We start from the raw sequence: 23,698 nt of genomic DNA, 5'->3' as shown, positions 1-23,698 counted from the left end.
CACAAACACACCCATACACACACACACACACACACACATACATGAAGAGAGCACATGTTTAACCCCCTGTACACACTTGTACCTCATTCTGATTAAGCATTATTGTCTTTTAACTGAAAGAAGGTAAAAAATAAACACACTTGGCTTGACACTGTTGTGAGGAAACAATATTTTGGGGATCCTCACACCAGAAGCCAGCCCATGCATGGCCACAGAGGATACCACCCCATCAACCACTCAGGTCAGGGCTGGCCAGGGTCCACACCACAGCCACAGAGCCACAATGCAGGACCCACAGCAACCCACCTGGGCAGTAACGGTTACAACCACACAACCCGAACAGGCACTGTGTGAAGGATTCCCCTGGAGGAAATTACTGGAGCGAAAGACTAAAAACAAGATCAAATAACAACAACAAAGATAAATAAAACAGTTGAAAATAAAATGAAATTCAAAGAAAGTTCTTTAAAGACAATATTGGATTGAAAGGGTGTTTAATCCTTTTCACGATTGAATCAACAGGAAAAAGAAAATTTGAACACTCATACTGATCCTTTCGTGGTGGATGTTGTTTCAGTGCATGCTTAAACCACGTGGGGGTTATGTGACTTTATTGTGGCTGCGAAACAGAATGGGACTGTGATGGATGCAACGTTTTTTTTTTTTTTTTTTACTTTTTTTTTTTTAGGAAAGTGAAAGTTAAAGGAAGTGATAAATAAGCATTATGATGGTCAAAATATTAAAAAAAATAATTTAAAAAAACTTTTATTTGGACAAGTATGTACTGCACATGTCAAAAGTTTTACATTCATAGTAAATACAACTGATGGGATAATTTTCCATGAAAATGTAACTAATGAAATATAACTTCCATGAAATTGAGTCACTATGTTGAAACGTTAATGTAGCCAAAGAACAACAGGCAATTTTTTTGTTTCTGTAATTTCTAAATATTTGTGTGTGCATTTGAATTTACATTTGCATGTAGCCAAAGTTACACACACAATGGTTAGGGGGGTTAATTAACCATATTTTACATACACAACTGCACAAAGTTACACGCAAATTATTTTGAAAGTCACACACAGTTTGAAAATCACATATTACAAACACACAATGAGTCTAATTTCACTCCATACATGTGACTCCTATTGTGAATGTCCCATTTTGTCTGTGTTTCCTGGGTTGCCAGTACCACAGCCTTTACCCTCCTTGCTTTTTCTGTCTGCTGCTACACCTCTGTGTGCAGACATCGGATATAATGTGTTTCAGTTTCAGGACACTTTCCACCAACTTGACTGCTCGTTATCCCTGCCCCACTGAATGGCTCATCTCAGAGTATCACTACCACCCTGCACATTGCCATCTTGAACTCCTCCATCAACCATGACAGTAAAAGCTGAAGATGGCCTGATCTAATGTCAAGTCCTACAGCTGTAAAACTAAAAGGAATGCCAAACTTGCACATCTGCTTTTGAATCACTGTTTCTTTCCCATTCTTTAGTTGATCACTGGTTCATGAGCTGCATTTTCGTTACTCCTAAAATTCCACAAAACCAGAATATCTCAATAAAAACGCGATAATGGAAACATATAAATAAAAAAATACTACTATCGCCTTAGAGTTTTTGACACTCTAATCAAGTGGTTTTTCAGACATTTTCATGCCATATATATACTGCAAAAGTGTAATAAAAATGTTTATTTCTTGTTGCATTTACATGTCTCTGAATGTGATGTGAGAAGAATTAAAAAAGGAAATGTGGAATGAGGGCCTTGAAAAGCTGTGGCTGATCCTCCACAGCAGGTAAAAGCATGTGCAGAGAGACTAGAATTAGGTTAGAGCGAATAAATGTTTACATGATAGATGACATAATGAATTCAGATTAAAAATGAGAATAAACAAGCAATTCACTTATTTTACTTTTAATTGTCAGCTATTTAAAAGCAATTGACTGACAATTAAAAAAGTAACACCCAGTCACTTTTTTTTAAGTGACTGAGTCTTAAATAGTTCCTTTCTTATACCCATATATCACACGTTTTGTGGGTTTATGCCTTAATTTATTCTACCTTCTTGAGATTATATTGAGTAAAAACATTGCATTAGCTCCTTAGACACTAACAAGCTGAAGTTTGTCAGTATCTCATTAGGGAACATGTGAAACAGCATTTCTACTGTCCAACTGTGCACAAACAAATAAGTGTAACACAATGCTGGTTACTTTTAGCTGCTGTCCAATCATTGTTTGTGGTGAGTTCAATTACTACAGATTCTGTCAAGACACTGTCATTTGCTTTTTTTTTAAAGGAGTTTAACAGATATTGATTTTGAACTTGGAAAGCAAAGTTAGTATTATGTTCAACACAACATTTGTTCGACCTACATATTTCTACCTTAGTGGCTTTTCCAACATCCTCATGCCAGGTATAACTTTTTCTTCTTGTGTTTTTTTTAGAAATTAGATTAGAAATGTATTTGCTCAAAGTGATATACCAGGGTCTAGAATCTGGGCCATTCCAGTTGTTAGTAATGGTATGTTGTGCCTTGACAAAACATCAAAGATCTAATAATGTGAACATCAAACTTTATTCTAATGTCTGTAAACTATGAATTTGCCTACAGCTTACATCAGTTCGGTCCTTACTGAAATTATTGAAAAAACAGTTTTTTTGGTGAAATTTGATTGTTAATGTCTGCACTAATAGTGTTAAATATTTTAAGAAAGAAAGACCTTGTATTGTCTTCAATCTGAAAAAAACTTTGGATTTTTTTGGGGGGGACCAAAGACTATACAGTTTAAATCACATATTATTTCACATATCAGTTGTTTGCTGCTTGTACTTAGTTTCTAATTCAATTCAAAATCTTTGTCCCATTAACAATTTATTGGTCTTTTTTTTTTTTTTTTTTTTGTCTTGTCCAGCATTTAAGCTAGCAGACTGATGTTCTGGATGCTGTGTTCTGCTGAGCAAATTTATTTTGCCAAGGCAAAAAAAACACAAAAACAATTTATTGGTCTTGCAAAAATTGCAACAACATAATTCCCACTAGTATGTCACCATCCCTAGAGACCATGTGACACTGCGTCCTGAATTGCGTGAGTCCTCCTGTAAAGTGTTTCAAGTATAAATTAGTGGATTACCAGAGAGCCTTTCATTTAATTACACTGCACACTAATGTCTTTGGTGAGTTAGTTCAAATCAAGTCCGTTGTCCTTGATTGTCTTGTGTATTCTGTTATTTATAGTGACTTTCAATTCAGACAGGAAACCCATCATGGTTTTTAACATGACATTTGTTCGTCCTGCAAAATTTTATCTAAGTGGCTTTTCCAACAGCCCTAATAACAGGTATTACTATTTTTTCTTATGTTTTGTTTACATTGCCACTGTTCTTGGAAATGTTTTTCTCCTTCTAGTCATCTGCCTGGTGAAGTCTCTCCATTCTCCGAAATATATGATTGTATTCAATTTAGCTTTGACAGATCTGTGTTGCAGCACGGCTCTCATCCCAAAGGTCTTGGATACATTTCTGTTTGACAGGAGATACATTGTCTATGAGGAATGCTTAGCCTACATGTTCTTTGTTTTATTCTTTGGCAGTTTGCAGTCATGGACACTTGTTACTATGGCATATGACAGACTTATAGCAATTTCCCTTTAAGGTACCACAGTATTGTTACTAAAAATGCTATTAGTGCCATGTTGCTGTTTTCATGGCTGTTTTTGTTGAGTATGCTGGCCTTTACAGTCGGTATCATTGATCGCCTTTCTTTCTGTGGCTCTTTAGTGGTACAAAGTTTTTACTGTGATCATGGACCATTATATCGTCTAGCCTGTAATGACACAACATTAAATAACATAATGGCATATGTTTCCTTTATAGTCGTCCTTTGCTTTCCTCTCATATTAATAACAATCACTTATGTTTGCATTTCCGTAGCCCTGAGCAGGATTGCATCAAGAGAGGAACGACTCAGAGCACTGAAAACTTGCACATCTCATCTGATTCTTGTGGTAATTTTCTACTTACCACTGGTGGTCACCAACATAGCTGCAGTAGCCTCATACATCCATCCGAATACCAGAATCCTAAATTCATCTTTGACACACACTCTACCAGCTTTGCTTAATCCTATTGTGTACTCTATAAAGACGGAAGAAGTATTGAATGCTATTAAAAAACTTTGCAAGAGAAATAAGCTTATCATCATCATTACAAAATGGTGTCTTTATCACTCCTAGAATGAAGCAAAGAATTAAAGAAGTAATGAAGAAATACACTTTTGTATTTAACCTTTAAAATTAGAATACATCATTTTCATGAAAGATGCAACACGTAATTTCATATACATCATTGTTAAATCATAGAAATTCCAGTTATTTTATATTTTTGTTTTAAGGTTTGCAGTTTAACTACTTTTATATTAATATCTGCAGTTTGAGTCTTGTTTTGATTTTTAACAGACTGACAATAATTACATTATTTTATTGATTTGATCACTGGAAAATTAATGAGATTATTTTCTTTTCCAATTGTAATCCAATTCAGGGTCGCAGGGGAGCTGGAGCCTATCCCAGCAGTCTCACAATATAAGACAAATATAGGAAATCTTTATCCTACCAACACAACAATAAAGGATTGAAAACAGCAAAATGGTTTTATCTTGTTTATGTGTACAATGCAGCTCAAATTATTTTGGGAAAAGAAAATAATCTCATTAATTTTCCAGTGATCAAATCAATAAAATAATGTAATTATCATTGTCAGTCAGTTAAAATTCAAAACAAGACTCAAACTGCAGATATTAATATAAAAGTAGTTAAACTCAGTGTGTGTGAGAAACTGCAAACCTGAAAACAAAAATATAAAATAACTGTAACATAAATTATTATGTCAGCTGTGGTCACATTTTGTTCTGTTACACCCATGGGCAGACCCAGACAAAATTATGTTGGAGGTTGTTTCTTCTGTCTGTTTTGATGAATGCATATATAAAAGGTGTCAGGGCAGACTAAAGGAATGTCAGTTTTAAATTTAAGAGCAATTCTTGTGCATATGTTGTGAAATTACGCCATAATAAGTCTTTGTTTCTCTTTAAATAAAGCAATTATCCTATCATGGTGAACGATGGAAATCTAACTTACTCCGTATCAATCTACTTGTGGTTTTTCAATGTCAGAGAACATAAACATTTGCATGAAGAAACTATGCTACAATGACATATTAAAATCGCTGTAGAAGACTTCAAACCAAAACAGGAAACCAGAACTAAGGAGAAACACAAAATAACACGTCATGACACAAACCTTTAGTAGAACAAACCTTTAGAGTTCTACTGCATGCATAAGCCCAGTCTAATAATTTTTTATCAAATAGAAAAATCTGCCTAATCAGTATCATCTATGACATTTTGCAATTTATTTAAAAAACAGTGAAAAAAAGTGGGGGGTCATATCATATGAATGGTGTTATATCAAGGCCCAATCCTAATTTTCCCCCTTCCAAAGTGATGTGGACTCTGTGCTATTCTGTTGAAGAAGGAACTGAAGGCAAAGCTCTTGATTTACCAGTCGATCTATATTTCTACCTTCACCTGTGGTCACAAGCTTTGTTAATGACATAGAATGTAATCACACATACAGTTGGCCGAAATGAGCTTTCTTTCACAGGGTGGTTGGGCTCTCCTTTGGAGATTGGGTGAGAAGCTCGGTCATCCAAGATCTCAAAGTAGAGCTGCTGCTCATCTGCATCAAGAGGAGCCATTTGAAGTGGCTCAGGCATCTGGTTAGAATGCTTCCTGGACATGTGCCTGCAGGTGGAGACCCCGGGGAAGATCCAGGACATGCTGTCAAGATTATATCTGACCTGGGACCACCTTGGGATCCCACTTGGTGAGCTAGCCAATGTGGCTACACTGCAAAAAATCCAACTTGTATTAGTTGGCCTGAAACAGTCATTTAAGTAGGTAAAACTTGAAAAGTTGTATTGTAGTGAGTGGGAGCTGCTCTGGTGATTAGGTGAGTCGGAGCAGCTCTGTTGATTAGGCGAGTGGCAGCACCTGGGGTAGAGCAAGCAGAGGTGACAAAAGGACTAAGTCAGTGTGTGTGTGAGGTGTTCTGGGGGAGAGGAGCTTGGTGACTGCTATTGGGTGATTACCCAGCCAAGCAATTGTCTAGTGCTCAGTGGGCCTGGTGGGAGCGTGCCGATCGCAGCTGTATAGGGCTGCCGGCGGCGAAGACAGTTAGGGGGACTGTAGGGTGAGTTCACCATCCAGGTAGGGATAGGAGGAGTCAGGGGAATACATAGGAGCACGCTCTTCCACTCCCCAGCCAGAGGAGAGGTACTGCTGCCGTCAGTGGAGGCCTCATTGCATTGGGCCGGCATCTGACTGTGACAGCTAATCACGTCGGACCAGCGCCAAAACTCAGACCCTGTGGGAGGGTCTCGACCCAGGGGAAAGTTAAGTAGTCTTTTTAATTCTATAAATTGTATGAATGTGCTGTGAGTGTAGGAAAGTTTTAATGGTGTTGTTCGCACCCAGTATTGGACCATGTAGGAGTTGTTAAATTAGGAGTTGGATGCTGCCGCTGCTTGCCCCACGGTGAGACCAGGGATGGGTGGGTCCTAAGAGTTCCCTCCGTATTGGTGAGTTTGCTGTGTGGGTGTAAAAGTGGGGACCTTCTGTTGTAGTGCTGTGTTGTGGAGTGGGTGGGTTTGAGGCGTTGCCTTATGTCTCCTCCCATTGTGGCCGTGCACTAAAGGGAGCAAGTGACTGGCTCAAATACAAACTGCTATCTGACCATCGAATCCCATACAGGTCTTAGACTGGTTGCCTTATGAACTGTACAAAATAAAGGTTGTGTTCGTATTACCTTTTTGCCTCCTTATTCATTCCCCCGGGACCTCTGCCTAAGTGCAGGAATATTACAGTATTAATGGCATTTAAAGCAATAATGTTAGTAATCCCAACAAAACAAGCAAGTTGTTTGCCCCAAAACAATTAGGTGAGTCGTTAAAAATGATAACTTTAAGTTGGAGTTCAATACAAGGGACAACAGTTCTGCTAACTTTAATTTCTTTGTTGTAAAATGTGGGAAAACCAACTTTTTGAGTTTGCAATTTTCACTTGAAGTCTCACTTGGCTGTGCTGCCTCGAACTGGACTCCACGCAGGTAAGTTTTTATTTAAATTAAGTTTAAATGGTATGGGAGGTGGTGACTAGTGTTGTGTAGTATGTTGTAGATTTATGGAGGAGGCAACCTACACATTTTCAACATTTAAACACAAACAGCCTTTCACTCAGCAGCAGTTAGCAGAACTGCTGCATGAGTTAGCTGTTAGCAGCTAGCTTAAACAGGACAAGACATGTTAGCTTCTACTGGTTAGTACCATTCAAACAGGACAAGACATGTTAGCTTCTACTGGTTAGTATTCAGTTAATTCATGCACACCTACCAGCTGCAACTAAAGGAGTAGCCATTAGGGTATTAATGCTAACACATTAGCTGATATTTCATGTACGAAGTATCAGGACAACATGGAGCAGTTTGTGTAACACCTCTTTGTACCAACATTTACATCATGCTGAGTTCAATAAAACACTTCATGGTACTACCATTTACATATTAAAATGATAAGATGTAAGTCATGTCAGAGTTGATAAAATTATTACAGTGCAATGATTGGAAAGGCCAATCTACCTATTTAAAACATTGTGTTGGTCATAATATGGGCCTGCCCTGAATTACTACATTGCTTTTTATTTAACAAAAGGTTTAAATATTTGTACTATGACCCACTGTGGGTTCCCAGGCTTGGATATATTGTCCTTCTGTTTAAAAACATTGAAATGCATTTCATCGACTGCCCTGTTTTATACTGACTGCTGACTTTCTTAACCTAAACTGATGTAGGTGTTGGGTTTAGGTATAGATATAGGTTGATAACCTTAAATAATGTTATTTGTAATTATTGTTTACTGCAGCAAAATGTATTCAAAATAAAAACACTGAATGTGTACTCTTTTCAGCTCAAGGGTCTAGTCTAGTCTTTGCGTTGTCATTAAATTTATAAAATGTTATGTGCGATTGCATAGAACTGTTCAACAGTTCTTTTTTTTATGAGCACAAGTTGTCTTTCATTTTTCTTATATTGATAAAAGCACACGCTGTTTTTTATTTGCCTTTTTATTAGATTCAATGCTGCTAGTTTAAATAAAACTAAGGTTTTGAGGATGTATGTTGCATCTGTAATTATTTATGCATTTGATTAGAAGTGATTGAAATAAATTATGAAGTTGAGTTACATTAGCAGTGTGCAATTTTAAATTACTCTTAAATTATTCTGCTATACTAACTTAATCAAATTCAAGTGGATTTTGTGAAATTATTTGAGTTATTACAGTGTAAAATGATACATTATTACAACTTATGAAGAGTTAGAGCAAGTAAGGATTAAGTTATAACCATGTAGATTTTTAAATCAGTACAACTTGTGGAACAGTTACCAGAAGTAAAGATGAAAAGTTATTACAATATAAAATTATAATTTGGTGGAACTTACAATTGAGCTGTAAAAAAATCCTAATTTAGAGTTGAGCAAACTCAAAAGCAAAACTTAAAATATTTAGTTTAGCTGTTCAACTTAAAATTTTATCAAAGTTTGTTGCCTTGAAATTTTAAGTTCACCCAACTTCTTCTTTTTTACAGTGTAGGGAGAATGAAGACAGGGTTTTAATGCTTAGGTTACTACCCCCACAAACTGACCCTAGATGGGCAGCAGAAAATGAAGTTTACAAGATGTGAAAGGATATAAGTAATCATGAATGAGTTATTCTGTAACTATAGTTAAATATCAGATCTCAGCCAATTACGTATGGATTGGATTTCTGACTGGAATTTGGATGTATGGCGATTAACACCGTAGATATTTGGTCAGATTGAAATTGAGACTTTAGGCTGAAACACCAGTTTGGCCATCCAATGTTTGAAGGAGGAAGTTGGGGTCCATCAGAGGAGATGGAGAGAAAATCCAGGTGACCAGTCCTAAAATCCTCTCCAGCTGTGTGCAGTGGGTTTGACTTGTCCAGAACCACTTTGGTTTGCATTTCAAGACGTAGGCCCAATCTCTCTCTTCTGGTTGTAACAGAGGGGCATCTCGGATCAGGCTGGTCTTTTTGATCACCAGAGTTTTTTGGTACAACCATAATTTAGCCTGTTACGGTGTGAGGCTTACTTGTTAATATGTTGGTCTGTGGTTCAGTTCTGGTGGGTAAGCTTTGACTGAGGTGTTCAAAATTACCATTCAAAGAAAATTGCAAAAAGGGTCCAAAACAATCTCACATTGACTAGAGGAAGTTTACATTGGTTGCCCAATGATAGTGTGGATGCAGACAGAGACTGCTAAATAAAAAGTCACAAAACACTGAAAAATGACAAATCAAGGAAAAACAAAAAGCTCACCAAAGAAGAATACAGACAAAAGAATCCTTAGGTTCAAATGCAAAATCTTTGCATGGGCTATGTTCCCTCTGTTTTCTGATGCACTTATTTCTTTGACTTCTCTTTGAATGACTACCTTTTTCTTATAGTTTTGGCCTCTGCCTCATGTGGTATGGGCCTTACTCCCACAAATCAAATCAAATCAAACTTTATTTGTATAGCACTTTTCGTGCTTAAAAACAATACAAAGTGCTTTACATTATAAAACAATTTACATCAAAATAGATAAAACACTAACACACATACACATCCCCTTTCACCCACCCACAACCACCCTCACCCATGCCCTATTTGCCCTGTAACAGTTAAAAGAAGATGAATGAATGGCCAGGTGCATTTGCACCAGATGTGCACCAGATAAGGAAACGGTATTCTCAGGGAGCCTCTACACAAAGGGCTACCCCCAACCAAGACCACCCAGGCCATCACCATGGGGGCCACCCGGGTCCGGGCAGACAGGACCCACGCCACAACCGTAAAGCTGCAGCGCTGGATCCCGACCCACCAGACAGGGACAGCCCCCACAGCAACACCCATGCAGTCAGAGCAGGGGCAGCCCTCGGCGAAGAGGACCCCGATGAGGAGAGAGCTGGAGTGATAACTAAACAAAAATAAAATCCATTAAAATAAAATAATAAAATCTATACTATGTAAATCAATATATAAAATATATAAATAAATAAATAAAATTAACTAAAAAGAAAGATAAATATGGGTTAATATAAGAATGTTAAAACTTAGTTATAAGCTAAACTAAAAAGGTAGGTCTTGAGCTTTTTTTTAAAAACATCAACAGTCTCTGCAGCCCTGAGGCCCTCAGGCAGGCTGTTCCATAGGCGAGGCCCGTAATACTGAAATGTGGCCTCGCCATATGTTTTGGTACGAACTTTAGGAAGAACTAAAAGGCCGGTACCTGAGGACCTCAGGGTCCGCGAGGGTTCATACCTTAAAAACAGATCAGATAAATAAGAAGGCCCAAGACCATTAAGACATTTATAAACCACTAAAAGAACCTTAAAATCAATCCTGAATTGCACGGGGAGCCAATGCAGCGACTTTAAAACTGGTGTAATGTGACCAATCAGGTACAAAGATTCTTTCTAGCAGAGGTTTGTGTTTCTTAAAAACTAAAATTCATATCCAAATTAAAAAATAATAACAGAAGAATTTTCAATCAAACCTCCATCCTTTACCTTTAAAAGAGATCTGATGGAACTTCAAAAACATTGTTAGACTTTCAGTAAACTATTTAATAGTAACTCAGGTGAACAGAAAACATCATTCTGGATTTACAAAGGAGTACTTGTTTCTTATTTAAATACATTCACTGGATGGGAGCAATTTACATAATTTATCAATAAGTATATCACAACAAGGAGTAGATTGTCTTAATTATGTGTAGGTCATTGAATCCTTTCAAATTAAACTATCTTGAACCTGAAAAGTGGAGAAGCAAACAGAAAAATTGCAGTTTTATAAAGACACCAATTTGGGCTCTTTGCTTTATCAATACTTTTAAATGAACACATTGAGATGCAGTTAATACATTTATGTTTGAATCCACATTCTGTTATTAAGGTCTTCTACAGGAGAACCTCTGAAATGAGGGAGATAAGAGAAGGCATTTGGAAAAGAAAGGGTTTGTTTATTCATCAATGTGGTTTTCAGATGTGTGGTGACTCCTCCTGGAGATTTTAAGGTTGGACAGACATAAAAAACCTTTACCTTTTGGCAAAGTCCAAAATAGGTGACCTTCCACTGTGCAAAATACCCTCAGAATCCAGAGATATATTTGCCTGAATACTCTCAGATATGCCTCAATCATAGTGATGTCTGTCCTGGATATTCTCTAACCATGAGTTTCAGATTTCCTGTCAGGACCATATGAGCTCCTGGTCTGGGACCACTTTGATGGTAATAGAATCTGTAGTTAAGATTTATTCTGGATTTGAGATACAAGCCAAAGCCAATTTTAGGAGAGTGTTACCACACTAGACATATCCAGACAGGGTATTTCAAGTTATATTTAAGTCAAATCTGTTGATTTTTGCTGTTGCTATATCCATCATATCAGGGGTCAGGATTCTGTATGTGTTGCCTGCAGCCATATTTGCAGGCTGGGGTACTTGGATTAAATTCCCATTCTTGTTTGATTTTGGTAGAAACATTGGTGTCCAGCAGATGGAGCGCAAATGAGAGTCTTTATAAGAAAACAACACAAAAAATTAAATAGAATGTACACGGCTTCCTTCAGCTGACTTACAGTCCCATCCATGCAATGGCAGAATAGGCATAGGGGGACTTACCACCAGATGGGGTTTCCAGTGGCTTTAATTCAACACATCAGCCACTAAGATCATCTACAAGAGGGGACACTTGTAAGCAGGCTCCTATGCCTCTAACCCTGTGATGGGATGTGAAGAACCATCAAACAAACTGTTGGCTACATATTTTAATGTCACATCCAGTACAGGAGTGGCAAACATGTAAGTGAGTGAGTGGTCCTTGAAGGGTATTTCACTAGGAGTCTGAGGGTGACATCAAGGAGCAGGGATGCCTACAGAATTTTTTTTTTAGGGGTTTCCATGGGAAAACGTGAGTGGCCAGGAGTTATTAAATATATGATGCACAACTACAAAAGCTGATGTTGTATGTGAGCAAAAACCTAAATCTGGCCAGTTTGAGCTTATAACAAAGAGGAGCCTATACCGATCAGAAGTCATTCATTCATTTTTCTAACTGTTTAATCCAATGAAGGGTCATGGGGAAGCTGGAGCCTATCTCAGCAGTCTTTAGGCAAAAGACACCTATCAGAAGTGTTTATTTAAAAAAAAAAAAAAGACCAAATGAAATGATCTGCCATTATATAGGCAAGGTTTGATTCAGTATAACAGCATTAGTGACGTAGGTGGGGGAACAAATTTAGCTAGGGGGGTCAGGGGACATGCACCCCCCATTATAGATTAAAATGCATTTATCTGGTGCAAATACTTTGCTCCTCATTATACAAAGCCAAAAACTGAAATTTTATTTCAGAAGTCTTAAAAGTTGGATTTAGACTAAGGCTACTGCAATAGCAAAAGTAATTACAATATTGTGTCTGAATAACAGCCAATTTTCCAGCAAATATATTGGGTGGGACATTTCGAGCATATCTGAGCATTAGGCAGAACTTTCTCTTAATAAATTTCTCTTAATCTATTTGGCAATGACAATCTTGAGCTAGTTAAACAACCTTAATGGACATCAGCACATTGACTCTTCTCTCCATTAAAATGTGTATCTATTAACAAGTTGCATTCATTTACAAAACGCAGAGAGGGCTAAAACTAACTTACTCATGGATCTGCGTTAAAAAGCAGTAAACATGGAAAGTACCAAAAAATGTTCATTGACATGGAAATAAACATCTACTCTGTAGTACATAACATAGTAGCACTTAGGAGAGTTTGATGAGAGTTTATAAGTACTCCAACCATTTATGAATGGAGAACCACTTGTAACTGAAGTCCCATCTCTTGTTGTTATACAAGGTCCTGGGGTAAAACTTTAGGTGTGGCTGTTTTGGGCCATCTGGCTGAGACTGGGATATGTCTGGAATGACCGAGAAAAGCAGTGGTAATAAAAATATGATGGGACCATCTTTCAGAAATGAGCTGCTAAACATAATTTCTACCATCAGGACAAGATCACCCTCACCTATTGGTCCATGAACAGGTCCACAACTTAGAGGCCCGAGCTGGTCAGGATCCAGCTGTTATGATTCCGTTCCCGTAGGAGGGATACAAAAGAATGAAAATGAGTTATATCAGGCATCAAATGCTTTATTTGAAGGGGACTGGAGTTGTATACAGAGGTTGTATAAAATATTTTAAACCAGGTAGTGTATAGTTTCTACACTTTTATAGTTCTTTTTTTATTTGTCTTTTATTTAAAAAAAAAACAAACTCAGATTTTAGTGGTGCTGTGCTTCAGTCTAGGGACCCCCAAAAATGGGTTAAAAACGCCGAGAGGTCCACTGAGATTTGACTTCCTATCACTGGATTCAAAGTTCAAAGTGCCAACCTTTACACCAGAGTGATTGAAGGTGGGCATATTTAGATCTGTCTGAACTGGAGCTTCACAAACCAGGCCCTTCTCAAGATATAGACTCTGTGCACTTGATACACAACTTGTCATCCCCTCCAGTTTCTACATCCTCACAAAGCAATACCTAAATTCTGCAGATCTGTTAAAAAGAAATATTTTTGGTGAAGGGGAGGTTGATTAATTAATAGGTATTTCAATATAGTTTCAGGGGACCTTTTATGTCATAGTCTGAGCACGTGTCAAGTTTTCTTCTCAGCTTGTGCCAAATCCTTGTTTCAGTCATTACACATGGAAATGAACTGACTTTAACATAAAAACAAGAACTGGTTATCATAGGGTTAAAATTTTGACTTTAGTAGATAGGGACTTTAAGCCATGCCTATTTTTTGGACTGTGAAGAAAGAAAGAAATAATTTTGGTATCTTATTTCTAAAGTTCAATAGTTTTTTGTGCCATTAACGATTTATTGGTCTTGTGACGATATCAACAATGTGATTCTCACTAACACTGTGTAGTTGGCAGCATCCCGAGACACCATGTGACACAGCCTCCTGGATTTCTTGTGTCCTCCTGTGAAGCATTTCAGCTATAAATTAGTGGATAAACAGAGAGTCCTTAATTTAGTTACACTGTACACAGATGTTGTTTTCGGTGAGTTTGTTCTCAGCAAGTCTGCCATCTCATTGTATTGTGTATTCTGTTATTTGTTGCTTTTGTATCCAAACAGGTATTGGCTTTTAATTGAGACTGAAAAGCCATTATGCTTTATAACATGACATTTGTTCGCCCTGCATATTTCTATCTGAGTGGCTTTTCCAACATCCCTAATACCAGGTATTACTATGTTTTCTTATGTTTTCTTTACATTTTTACTGTTATTGGAAATGTATTTCTCCTTTTAGTCATCTGCCTGGTGAAGTCTCTCCATACTCCTAAATACATGATTGTGTTCAATTTAGCTTTGACAGATCTGTGTTGCAGCACGGCTGTCATCCCAAAGGTCTTGGATACATTTCTGTTTGACAGGAGATACATTGTCTATGAGGAATGCTTAGCCTACATGTTCTTTGTTTTTTTCTTTGGGAGTTTGCTGTCATGGACACTTGTTACTATGGCATATGACAGACTTATAGCAATTTGTGTTCCTTTAAGGTACCACAGTATTGTTACTAAAAATGCTATTAGTGCCATGTTGCTGTTTTCATGGCTGTTTTTGTTGAGTATGCTGGCCTTTACAGTCGGTATCATTGATCGCCTTTCTTTCTGTGGTTCTTTAGTGGTACAAAGTTTTTATTGTGATCATGGACCATTATATCGTCTAGCCTGTAATGACAAATCATTGAATAAAATAATGGCGTATGTTGTTTTTTATTGTAATCCTTTGCATCCCTCTTATACTGATAACAATCACTTATGTTTGCATTTCCGTAGCCCTGAGCAGGATTGCATCAAGAGAGGAACGACTCAGAGCACTGAAAACTTGCACATCTCATCTGATTCTTGTGGTAATTTTCTACTTACCACTGGTGGTCACCAACATAGCTGCAGTAGCCTCATCCATCCATCCGAATACCAGAATCCTAAATTCATCTTTGACACACACTGTTCCAGCTTTGCTTAATCCTATTGTGTACTCTATAAAGACAGAAGAAGTATTGAATGCTATGAAGAAGATTTTTTAAAAGAAATAAGTTTCACACAATACCTGCAAAATGTTGAATTAAAGATTCCTTTATACATTATTATGCATGAAGATGCAGTACCTCCTTTAATTAAATTGTGAAATTTCTGAATATTTTCATTATTGGCTTCTCATGTTGGCACTGTGACATAGAAACATTTAGTTTGCCGAGTGATATCCCAATTTTGAGCCTGGTTTTCAACATACTGTCAATAATTAATCTATCATTTAGGAAAGTTAATTTACATATACATGTTGTTCTACTTGTAACTTATAAACATGTTTTAAAAAAATTATTCATAAAATAAGAACATAACTTAAAAATAAAGTGTCATGCACTGAATGTTTGCATGGGTACTTATTTTCTTTTCAACTGTGTTTATGCATAAAAAGCTGGAAGCTTTCTGTTGTGTTTTAAAGTCTTCATTAAAATGTGTTTGTTTATATTTCTTTGTGATACGCTGTGAGCTAAATGGTTATATTCTTAAGTTTATGTCCAAACAAGTACTTTTGTACTGTCTTGAAACAAAAATTGTAGCATGTGTGGCAGCCATCATGTTTGGTAGAGCAACTGTTGTCTGGCATTTCACACCTCAAGATTTAGCTCTGAAAGACAACAAAACAGGTTGTAAAGATGGAAACAGATTTTGTCTGAGGACTTCCAATCATTTCCGAGGGTAATGACTTTGGGACAGCATTTCTGAGATTATTTTGTTCTACCATGTTACTCTTTATTTATTTATTTTTGTATCTATTTATCTTTTTTGTGAGACATTCATGTTTGAATGGTTAGGAAGGGAATGAAATCTTAACTGTAATCAGGTAATAAATGATTAAGATTGTGGATCATCCAACATTGTTGCTGTTTTACAATATCCCCATGTGGTCAAAGAAAGCTCAGTAACAGTTGTTAAAAAGCCACTACAGGCCGGCCAAGCAATTAGTGCCGACTAACATAGGACTAGTTGGACTGTAATATAATGGTATCTTAGCAGGTAAAGATGTGAGATTACAAGTGATTTCCTCTGTTAAAAAAACAGAAACAGAGTGGAGTCTAAAATTTTGCTGACAGTAAAATAATGAAAGGAATAAAGGGGAAAACATGGGCTCTCTGTGTGGGTTCTCTCAGGGTACTCCAGCTTCCTCCCACCGTCCAAAGACATGAATGTTAGGTTCATTGGTTACTCTAAATTGCCCATAGGAATGAGTGTGAACGTGACTGGTTGTTTGTCTCTGTGTGGCCCTGCAATGGACTGGCGAGCTGTCCAGGGTGTACCCTGCCTTTCGCCCAAAGACTGCTGGAATAGGCTCCAGCTTCCCGGTGGCCCTTCATTGGACTAAGCAGTTAGGATAATGAATGATAAGGGAAAATAAATAAATTAAGAAATGATGGTACAGTAAAACACAATAAGCACAGAGAAAACAGGTCTCACGTAAAATGTATTCACCAGCAGAGTAAACATTAAACGTTTGCCCTCCCTGTTCACTAAAGTAAATAAAATGGTTAAAAAATGACTTTAACAAATGACGGAAAATGCAGTGATGCAAATAAAAAACACGAGGTAGGGAACTAAGACATAAGAACCAACTGACCAGTGCTAAAGCTTATATCTAAAAGTGCTCAAGAGTTATTGTTCTGCTTTGTGCTCTGTGTGACCATAGTCAGTTTCAGGCCAGAAATCTAACCAGGACAATCCTCATGTGCCTCAACCCGTCATCACTGTTCCACTGTGGCAACACCCGTCTTGTCTGTTCAGAAGTATTCCATCCTCTCAGCATGTCAATGATGCTGTCACATTCTGCTTCCCATCTTATTTTTACACTGGCTTCCACTCAGTCAGAATAGATTTTAAAAGCCTACTGACTGTTTACAAACCCCAGAAAGATTTAGGCCTAAAATGCATCTGTTATATAAAGATAGAACTCTTAGATCTAAACACAGGTCAGGTCAGCTAGCCCAGGCCAGAGTCAAGTCTAAGCATCAAAAAGCAGTACTTAGTTGTTATGCTGCAAACAAGAGAAACAAACTGCCAGTGGAGATTAAACTTATCACCAAGTATGGATACCTTTTAAACCCAGGTTACAAACTTTTTTTCTCATGTGTCTATGTATGAAATCTCCACATTAGCTTTTAACTTACCTTGCTTTTAATAGTTTTAATTTATTCTTTTATTCTGAGTTCATTTAGAATTGTGCTATTTCTTGCTACATTTAACTGCTTTTAACACCTTTTTGCATCATATGTAATATTTTTAATGTAATTTATCTATCTTCATCTGGTTTAGTCAGTTTTTTTCTATCCTTGATGGAGGACACATCTTAAATTCATGTAGTTGAATTTATTCTACAGCATTTATTGGACACTTTTTGCTGGCAGTAAATCAGCTTATGGCCAAACACAATATTGGTTGAACTCATCTTTGAGTGGTTTAAAAATGTATGCTCATTAAGCCTGCACTACACAGATTCAACCACTAGAGGTCAGGCACTTATCATGGTCCTGCCATCAGGTCTTTTACTCTTTGTATCATTTAAATTACACTGTAAACTACTGACATGTCTGCACTGAGAAAATATATTTTAATAGGTATAAATGTAACCTGTCCTGTAAGCATGTTACAAAAATGTGTTTTACTGTCAAATTACACAAAACACTGTGTCATATGACAAATGGTTATCTTAGTGTAACCCTGTATTGCACACATTGTGATGGGAAAATTCAGAAAAATATAACCAAAGGTAAAGGAAGAAAGCACAAGGGTTAGAGTTTCAAATTTAAGTCTTTTCCAGTACATTACAAATGCATTTTTTACAAGATATGCTGCAGTTTATATTGTTAAAGGTTCATGTATGCATCATAATGAGACATAATAATTTGACATAATTTGTTCATATCACTAGTTATTGGGAACGGCTCATTAGACAATAGAGTTGAATCTTAAGGGATAAAGTAAAAGGAAAAGGGAAACCAGAAATCTATTCTTCGGCCAGACACAAAAGACAACTATGAAGTCTTTTCTTTGTCTTCATTTGTATTAGGAGGTAGTCATTTGTAGTTTTGTTTTTAAAAAATTCTGTTCTTGGGGATGAAGAACAACTGGCTTAAAAGTTTAACATCTCCTCTTATAACATCAGCTTCTTTGTTTTATTTTTATATATACATATACATATATATATATATATATATACACATACATACATACATACGTGTGTGTGTGTGTGTATGTATATGAAGAGAGAGCGAGAGGTTTTTTGTGAAGATGGGTAGACTGAAAATCTAAAATTTCAACAATATTAGCTACAGGAGATGAAAAGATAAGTTGAGTCATACATTTTCTTTACTAATAATAGTGAGTGAAAGTAAAAATGTTTCTTTAGGCAGGGCAAGTTTATTGTTACAAGACAGTTAAAAGTATTTTACATAAAACATTAAAAGCATTACAGAAAGTGCAAAAAAAAAAAAAAGCTGTAAAAGGCAGAAACAAAGACCAAGAGTCACAATAAAATCACATATGAAGTCAAAGTGATTTAAAATCTCTTACAGCTGGAACTTGCTGCTTCAATAATAAATGTAAGGCAAAGTTAACTTGCTTTCCTTTATTTTAACATCCACAAGACACCTGTTAGCCACTGTGTAGAACAGAGTGAGTGTTTTATATCTTTATTGTGAGCTTTAGTGCTTGTTGACAGTTTTTAAACCACCATTTATATAAAACTGACATTTTTCTTTGTTAGAACACAGGCTGTAATTTTTTTTTTTAAATTTTATTTTACAGCCCCTTTGTGGAGACAAGACTGTTAGGAAAACTAGAAGGGTTGTAAAGTACTATTTTTAACCCTTTCATGCAAAGTAGTCAAAATAGTGGATGCCCATTTACAAGCTTTTTTCTTGCATATTAATGAAAGAAGATGGTATATTTTTAAAAGAACCACTTCAGTGGATGTTAGGGAGACATTCAATTCATTACCGCTTACTGACGAATAAATAAATACAATATAACTGAACACAAAAGCAAAAATAGTAATTATGAGGGTTTGCCTTTGTGATAAATAGGAAAAGAAAATGATACAGCTATATTTTTTTATAGAATATTTACATAACTATGACTATACATTATTTTATAAATATTTTATTAGTATTTTGTGGAATACTTAAAAAAAATATCACTAATAAGCAAAAAAGTACCATTGTATATTTCTGTAGAGGTAAAATACCGTATTTAAAAAATGTGGCATTTTTTTATATTAATGCATGCATGAAAGGGTTAAGTAGAGGATAATGATCCTCATGACTACAAAAAGGCAGCTGAAACCAAAAGTAGACATGTTATGTTTCAGCCTGTAAGTGAAGATTTCTTCTGATAGTAAATAAAATTGAAATAGTTTAAAACAAAAATTCCTTTATACATTAAAAAAAAAATATCTCACAGAAGTGATTATTGAGAGGTTATTATGTGAGTTTATTTTCTGATGAGTACTGGTGCACTGCTGCTGTCATAGCTGAACCAAACTGTTGAGCAGTTAGGATGAGTCCATCTACTGCCAGTACTTACTGAAACTACACGCATCTGGCTTCCCTGTTGATTCCACAAATTTGCTTTGATTATTGCTCTGCTCTCACAAAGGCTGATTTGCATTAATTTGGTCTTTTCTGAACAATTTCAGTGCTCTGACTTGAATTTCTTTGGTTTTCAAAGAATAAACAATAGGATTAATGCAAGGCGGTATGCAAGAGGACAGCGACAGACTCAAGACCCGATGGTCTGGGTTAATGGCTCCAAAATAAAACCCAATTGTGAATATGACAAAAAGAGGAATGTAAAATATAGCAACAAGGATTATATGTTCAGCACAAGTGGCCAAAGTTTTCAGTTGATGGGCCACAGACTTCATCTTATACACAGTTACCAGGATGCTGATGTAAGTCAGAACAATAAAAAAAAAGGGCACTCCAAGGAGTGAAATAGATAACAAAGAAGCTGCAAACCACTGCATTGAGTAATCATTACAAGCAAGGCGAAACACAGGTGCATAGTCGCAGAAATAACTCAAGACTCTCACAGAACTGCAAAATGAGAGTCGTGTCATTATACCTGTAGCAAATGCTGTCCCGCCAAGAGCCAGACACCACGTGATGCTGACAATACAACACATACGGCGCACTGTGTTGATTGAATTATGACGCAGAGGGAAGCAAATAGCAATCAAACGGTCGTAGGCAAGTATGGTAAGAGCATATGACTCCAAAGATATCAGCACATAATACACATACATTTGTACAAAACAGAGGTTAAACGGAATAAAGTTGTCCTTAATGAGAAATACCTTGATCATGCTGGGAATAGTGCACGTGTTAAGAAATAGATCAATGACTGCGAGGTTGATGACAGCCAAGAATTTTGGAGTGTGCAAACAGTGATTAAAAATCACTATATAGATCAGCAAACAGTTGAAAAATACTGTCACCACGTAAACAAATGAAAGAAAGATGATGTACACACTTATTAAAGGCAGTGACTCAAATGCAATGATATAGAAGCCTGGAGGATGTATGATGACAGAGCTGTTAAAAACAGTCCTAAGAAATGACATGCTTAATCTGCACAGTCTTAGCTGGAAGATGGAGGATAGTTAAAGATGTTTCTGTCAAAAGAAGCATAAAATATGAGCATCATTAGAAGTCTATTAGATGTACATGTCAAGCTTTCATGAATACTTCAAATCGAATGTTAAAACAGTCAAAGTAGCTCACCTGGTTTTCTTTCTACGTTGTTCTGCAGCAGATCTGTTTGATGCTGCAGCCAAAAGCGGCAAGCAGATAGATGTAAATCTGACCCACGTACAGTAGAAAATATATTTTCCAGCTGGTCCCTTGAGTTAAACTTAACAACTCTTATTACACAGCCATTCTGAAATACCCTATTAATTTCACTAATTTGATCCATGGAGATTAAGGCTGTGGATAACTCCAATTAACTACATTTGTGTCAAAAACAAAGATCTAATTGTTGGTTGCTGAACACTGACTTAATGAATGTAAACAGTTTGCAGGGACTTTTGCCATCTTTTCACACTAAAGAAGGTGAGAAGATGTTTGGAATATGAATTTAGGTATAATTTTGCATAAATGATTCCAAACATATTTTGCCCAAATGTTTGTACATTTAATAAAATGCATAATGGTTTACTTTTGACAATATCAAAGGATAATGTGAGGGCCAGAGAATTATGATCTTAGCTGAAAGGCAAAGACTATTTGCTCTCAACAATACAGACTAATTTTGACAATTAAATGTTGGTTAAATTGACATTTCGCTTGCTTGCCTTCGCTTTGGTGATGATGGAATTTTCTCAGTTGTACAACTATTTGTACATTGTAGTTTGCAATCTCATGGTCCAGACTCGTGAACCTGCTCATCCTGTGCATATATCTCATCAGCTCCTTTATTTGTTAACCATTTCAAGGTTTTCAAAGGGGAAGTTTTTTGCATAAATTTTACTTTCAAGTGGTGCCGAAAAGTTGCACAAGTTCTGAAACATCCAATGTACAGATTCTTTACACTCATCATTTTCTCATGACAATGTTCAGTCATCTCACAGTGAAGGTAGAATTTGTTACAAAACCTTTAAGTAATGCTTGCATAATGATGGCACAATTCTCAATTGACCAAACTGTGTTTGGCATTGTTTTTAAATGTTCTTATCAATCATCAACAAAACATAGAAATTTAAAGAAAGTTTGGGGAGATCTAAATCAGCTTATAAAACTGAATACTTGTTTAAAATCTACATTACACACTTAACAGCACAAGTTACGTAGCTTTTCACTTTATTTCAATCACAGACAATTTAATTACATAGTCCGTGCACATTAAAATCAGTTCCTGAGAACACCCCACTTTGTGTGTGTGTCAGTGTGGACTTGTGACATTAGCTGGTTGCAGACTTGGTCTCCATTTGCTGTTGCCTCTTTAGCTGTTCTTTCCGCCCATTTTGAAAATTCATCATGCAGTCTTTAAAAGTCTGAACCTGCTTCTGGCAGGATCGCCAGTCCTGATGTTCAGCCATGCATTCCTGCACAGCATAATGAAGTTCAGCACAGCCTGTGCGGGTTATCATCTGTTCAATGGGGTCATCCTCATCATCTTTTCGGCTGCGGTCATGGGGTGAAGGGGATGCCATCTTGCTTGTGTACACAACACTGACTGAGTCAGTCTGCTGAGAAGAACACATGTTGCTATAAATACCAAAGAAGAGCACAGCTTTGGAAGTGAACAACAGCTGTTCAGGCCTCTGCAGCGTCTCAAATACAACAGTAATCATGTAAACTGTAAGGAGGAGCTTGCTTTCATAACTGTCAGTTTACAAATACTTTTGCTTGGAAAAAATAATAAACCCTTTTTTTAAGTGATGTTCAGAAAATAATTCTTTTAAAGCAAACGAAACATTTTGTTTTAATCTAGAAAAATCCATTTGCTACCAAAGCACAGATCAACTTTGTATATTTTTTAAATGATTAGTAGCTTTACTAATCCCGAATCTACAGTTTTTCTTTAATGGTTAATTAAATCTAAAGGTTAAATTAAAAAAAAAAAAAAAAAAAACTATTTAGAATTTGCAAGTTTAATTGATTCAATTTATTTATTATCTCACTCATTTTTGTTTGATTTCAAATACAGCTGGTTCATTTTAATTTAGTCATTTATCTATGATCGTCTTTGTTAGCAAACACGATACGATGATTACCACATAATTTCACATGAGCATCTTTGTTTTACCTGTTTAATGATCCCCAGTTAATTGCTTTATCGTGGTGAAAATAATACTTTCATGACAATTTAACTCCACGCTTTGCGTAATCAGACACACAGCTGGTTAGATGGACGATCTATTTGAGCAACGGACCAAGGTGTTTCAGTAAAAAAAGTCCGCTGATACAGATGTTAGTTCCGCTCGGTTAAAACTGCGCCTACTTCAAGTAATGAACTACTGAGACTATGAATTCAAAGTTTCCTGACAGCGGGAGCATAGAAAACATTATTACTATTAAACACAAACATACAATTTAGCAAGGGTATCTTTATTATTCGTTTACAATTAATAATAATAAAAAAATAAAATAAAATAAAAAAAAATAAAAAAATGTAACCACTACCAAGGCAACTGCAGTTGGTAAAGTTTAAATAAATAAATAAATAAATAACTTCCAAGTTCTTTTTTCAAAAGAAAATGCAGCAGGATTCATGCAGATGCTAATGACACCATACTGGTCTGGGTAAATGGCTCCAAAATTAACACTATGAATCAAAATTGATGCATTTCCATAACACTTAGTCCTATACAGGGTCGCAGGGTAAGGTGGAACCCAGCAATTAGCATGGTACATCCTTGACAGGTCACCATTCCATTGCAGGGCTATAAA

At 36.4% G+C, this 23,698-nt stretch overlaps 4 protein-coding genes across 5 annotated transcripts; 2 read left to right on the top strand and 2 right to left on the bottom strand.

Moving 5' to 3' along the window:
* Positions 1–3,279: 3,279 nt before the first annotated feature.
* Positions 3,280–4,247, top strand: LOC306761250 (olfactory receptor 5K16-like; the record flags this gene model as incomplete). Its single annotated transcript, XM_079247373.1, is given in 2 exon segments — positions 3,280–3,652; positions 3,655–4,247. Coding segments are annotated over 2 exon segments (966 nt in total).
* A 10,120-nt stretch (positions 4,248–14,367) lies between these two features.
* LOC306761249 (olfactory receptor 5K4-like) lies at positions 14,368–15,277 on the top strand (the record flags this gene model as incomplete). Its single annotated transcript, XM_079247372.1, is given in 2 exon segments — positions 14,368–14,961; positions 14,963–15,277. Coding segments are annotated over 2 exon segments (909 nt in total).
* Positions 15,278–19,893: 4,616 nt separating this feature from the next.
* LOC306761248 (olfactory receptor 1496-like) lies at positions 19,894–20,868 on the bottom strand (the record flags this gene model as incomplete). Its single annotated transcript, XM_079247371.1, has 1 exon — positions 19,894–20,868. One exon carries the CDS (start codon positions 20,866–20,868, stop codon positions 19,894–19,896), a length of 975 nt encoding a protein of 324 aa, XP_079103497.1.
* A 1,039-nt stretch (positions 20,869–21,907) lies between these two features.
* Positions 21,908–23,178, bottom strand: coa4 (cytochrome c oxidase assembly factor 4 homolog). 2 transcript variants are annotated; one of them, XM_079247711.1, is made up of 2 exons: positions 23,055–23,178; positions 21,908–22,494 (listed from the first exon to the last, which is right to left on the bottom strand). In XM_079247711.1, exon 2 carries the CDS (start codon positions 22,456–22,458, stop codon positions 22,207–22,209), a length of 252 nt encoding a protein of 83 aa, XP_079103837.1. In that variant the 5' UTR covers positions 22,459–22,494; positions 23,055–23,178; the 3' UTR covers positions 21,908–22,206. The 2 variants fall into 2 exon arrangements, with proteins under 2 accessions (XP_079103837.1, XP_079103838.1); XM_079247712.1 differs by having other exon boundaries at positions 21,908–22,491; positions 23,055–23,165.
* Between the last annotated feature and the right edge of the window lie 520 nt (positions 23,179–23,698).

Source organism: Telmatherina bonti (genome assembly GCF_933228915.1).
Source record: "Telmatherina bonti genome assembly, chromosome: 10".
Classification (NCBI taxonomy): Eukaryota; Metazoa; Chordata; class Actinopteri; order Atheriniformes; family Telmatherinidae; genus Telmatherina; species Telmatherina bonti.
The sequence above is the reverse complement of the archived record's forward strand: the minus strand, read 5'-3'. Positions and strand labels throughout refer to the sequence as shown.

What these genes read in the sequence shown, in the direction of transcription:
- coa4 (XM_079247711.1), bottom strand. Translation starts at nt 22,458, where the DNA reads ATGGCATCCCCTTCACCCCATGACCGCAGCCGAAAAGATGATGAGGAT.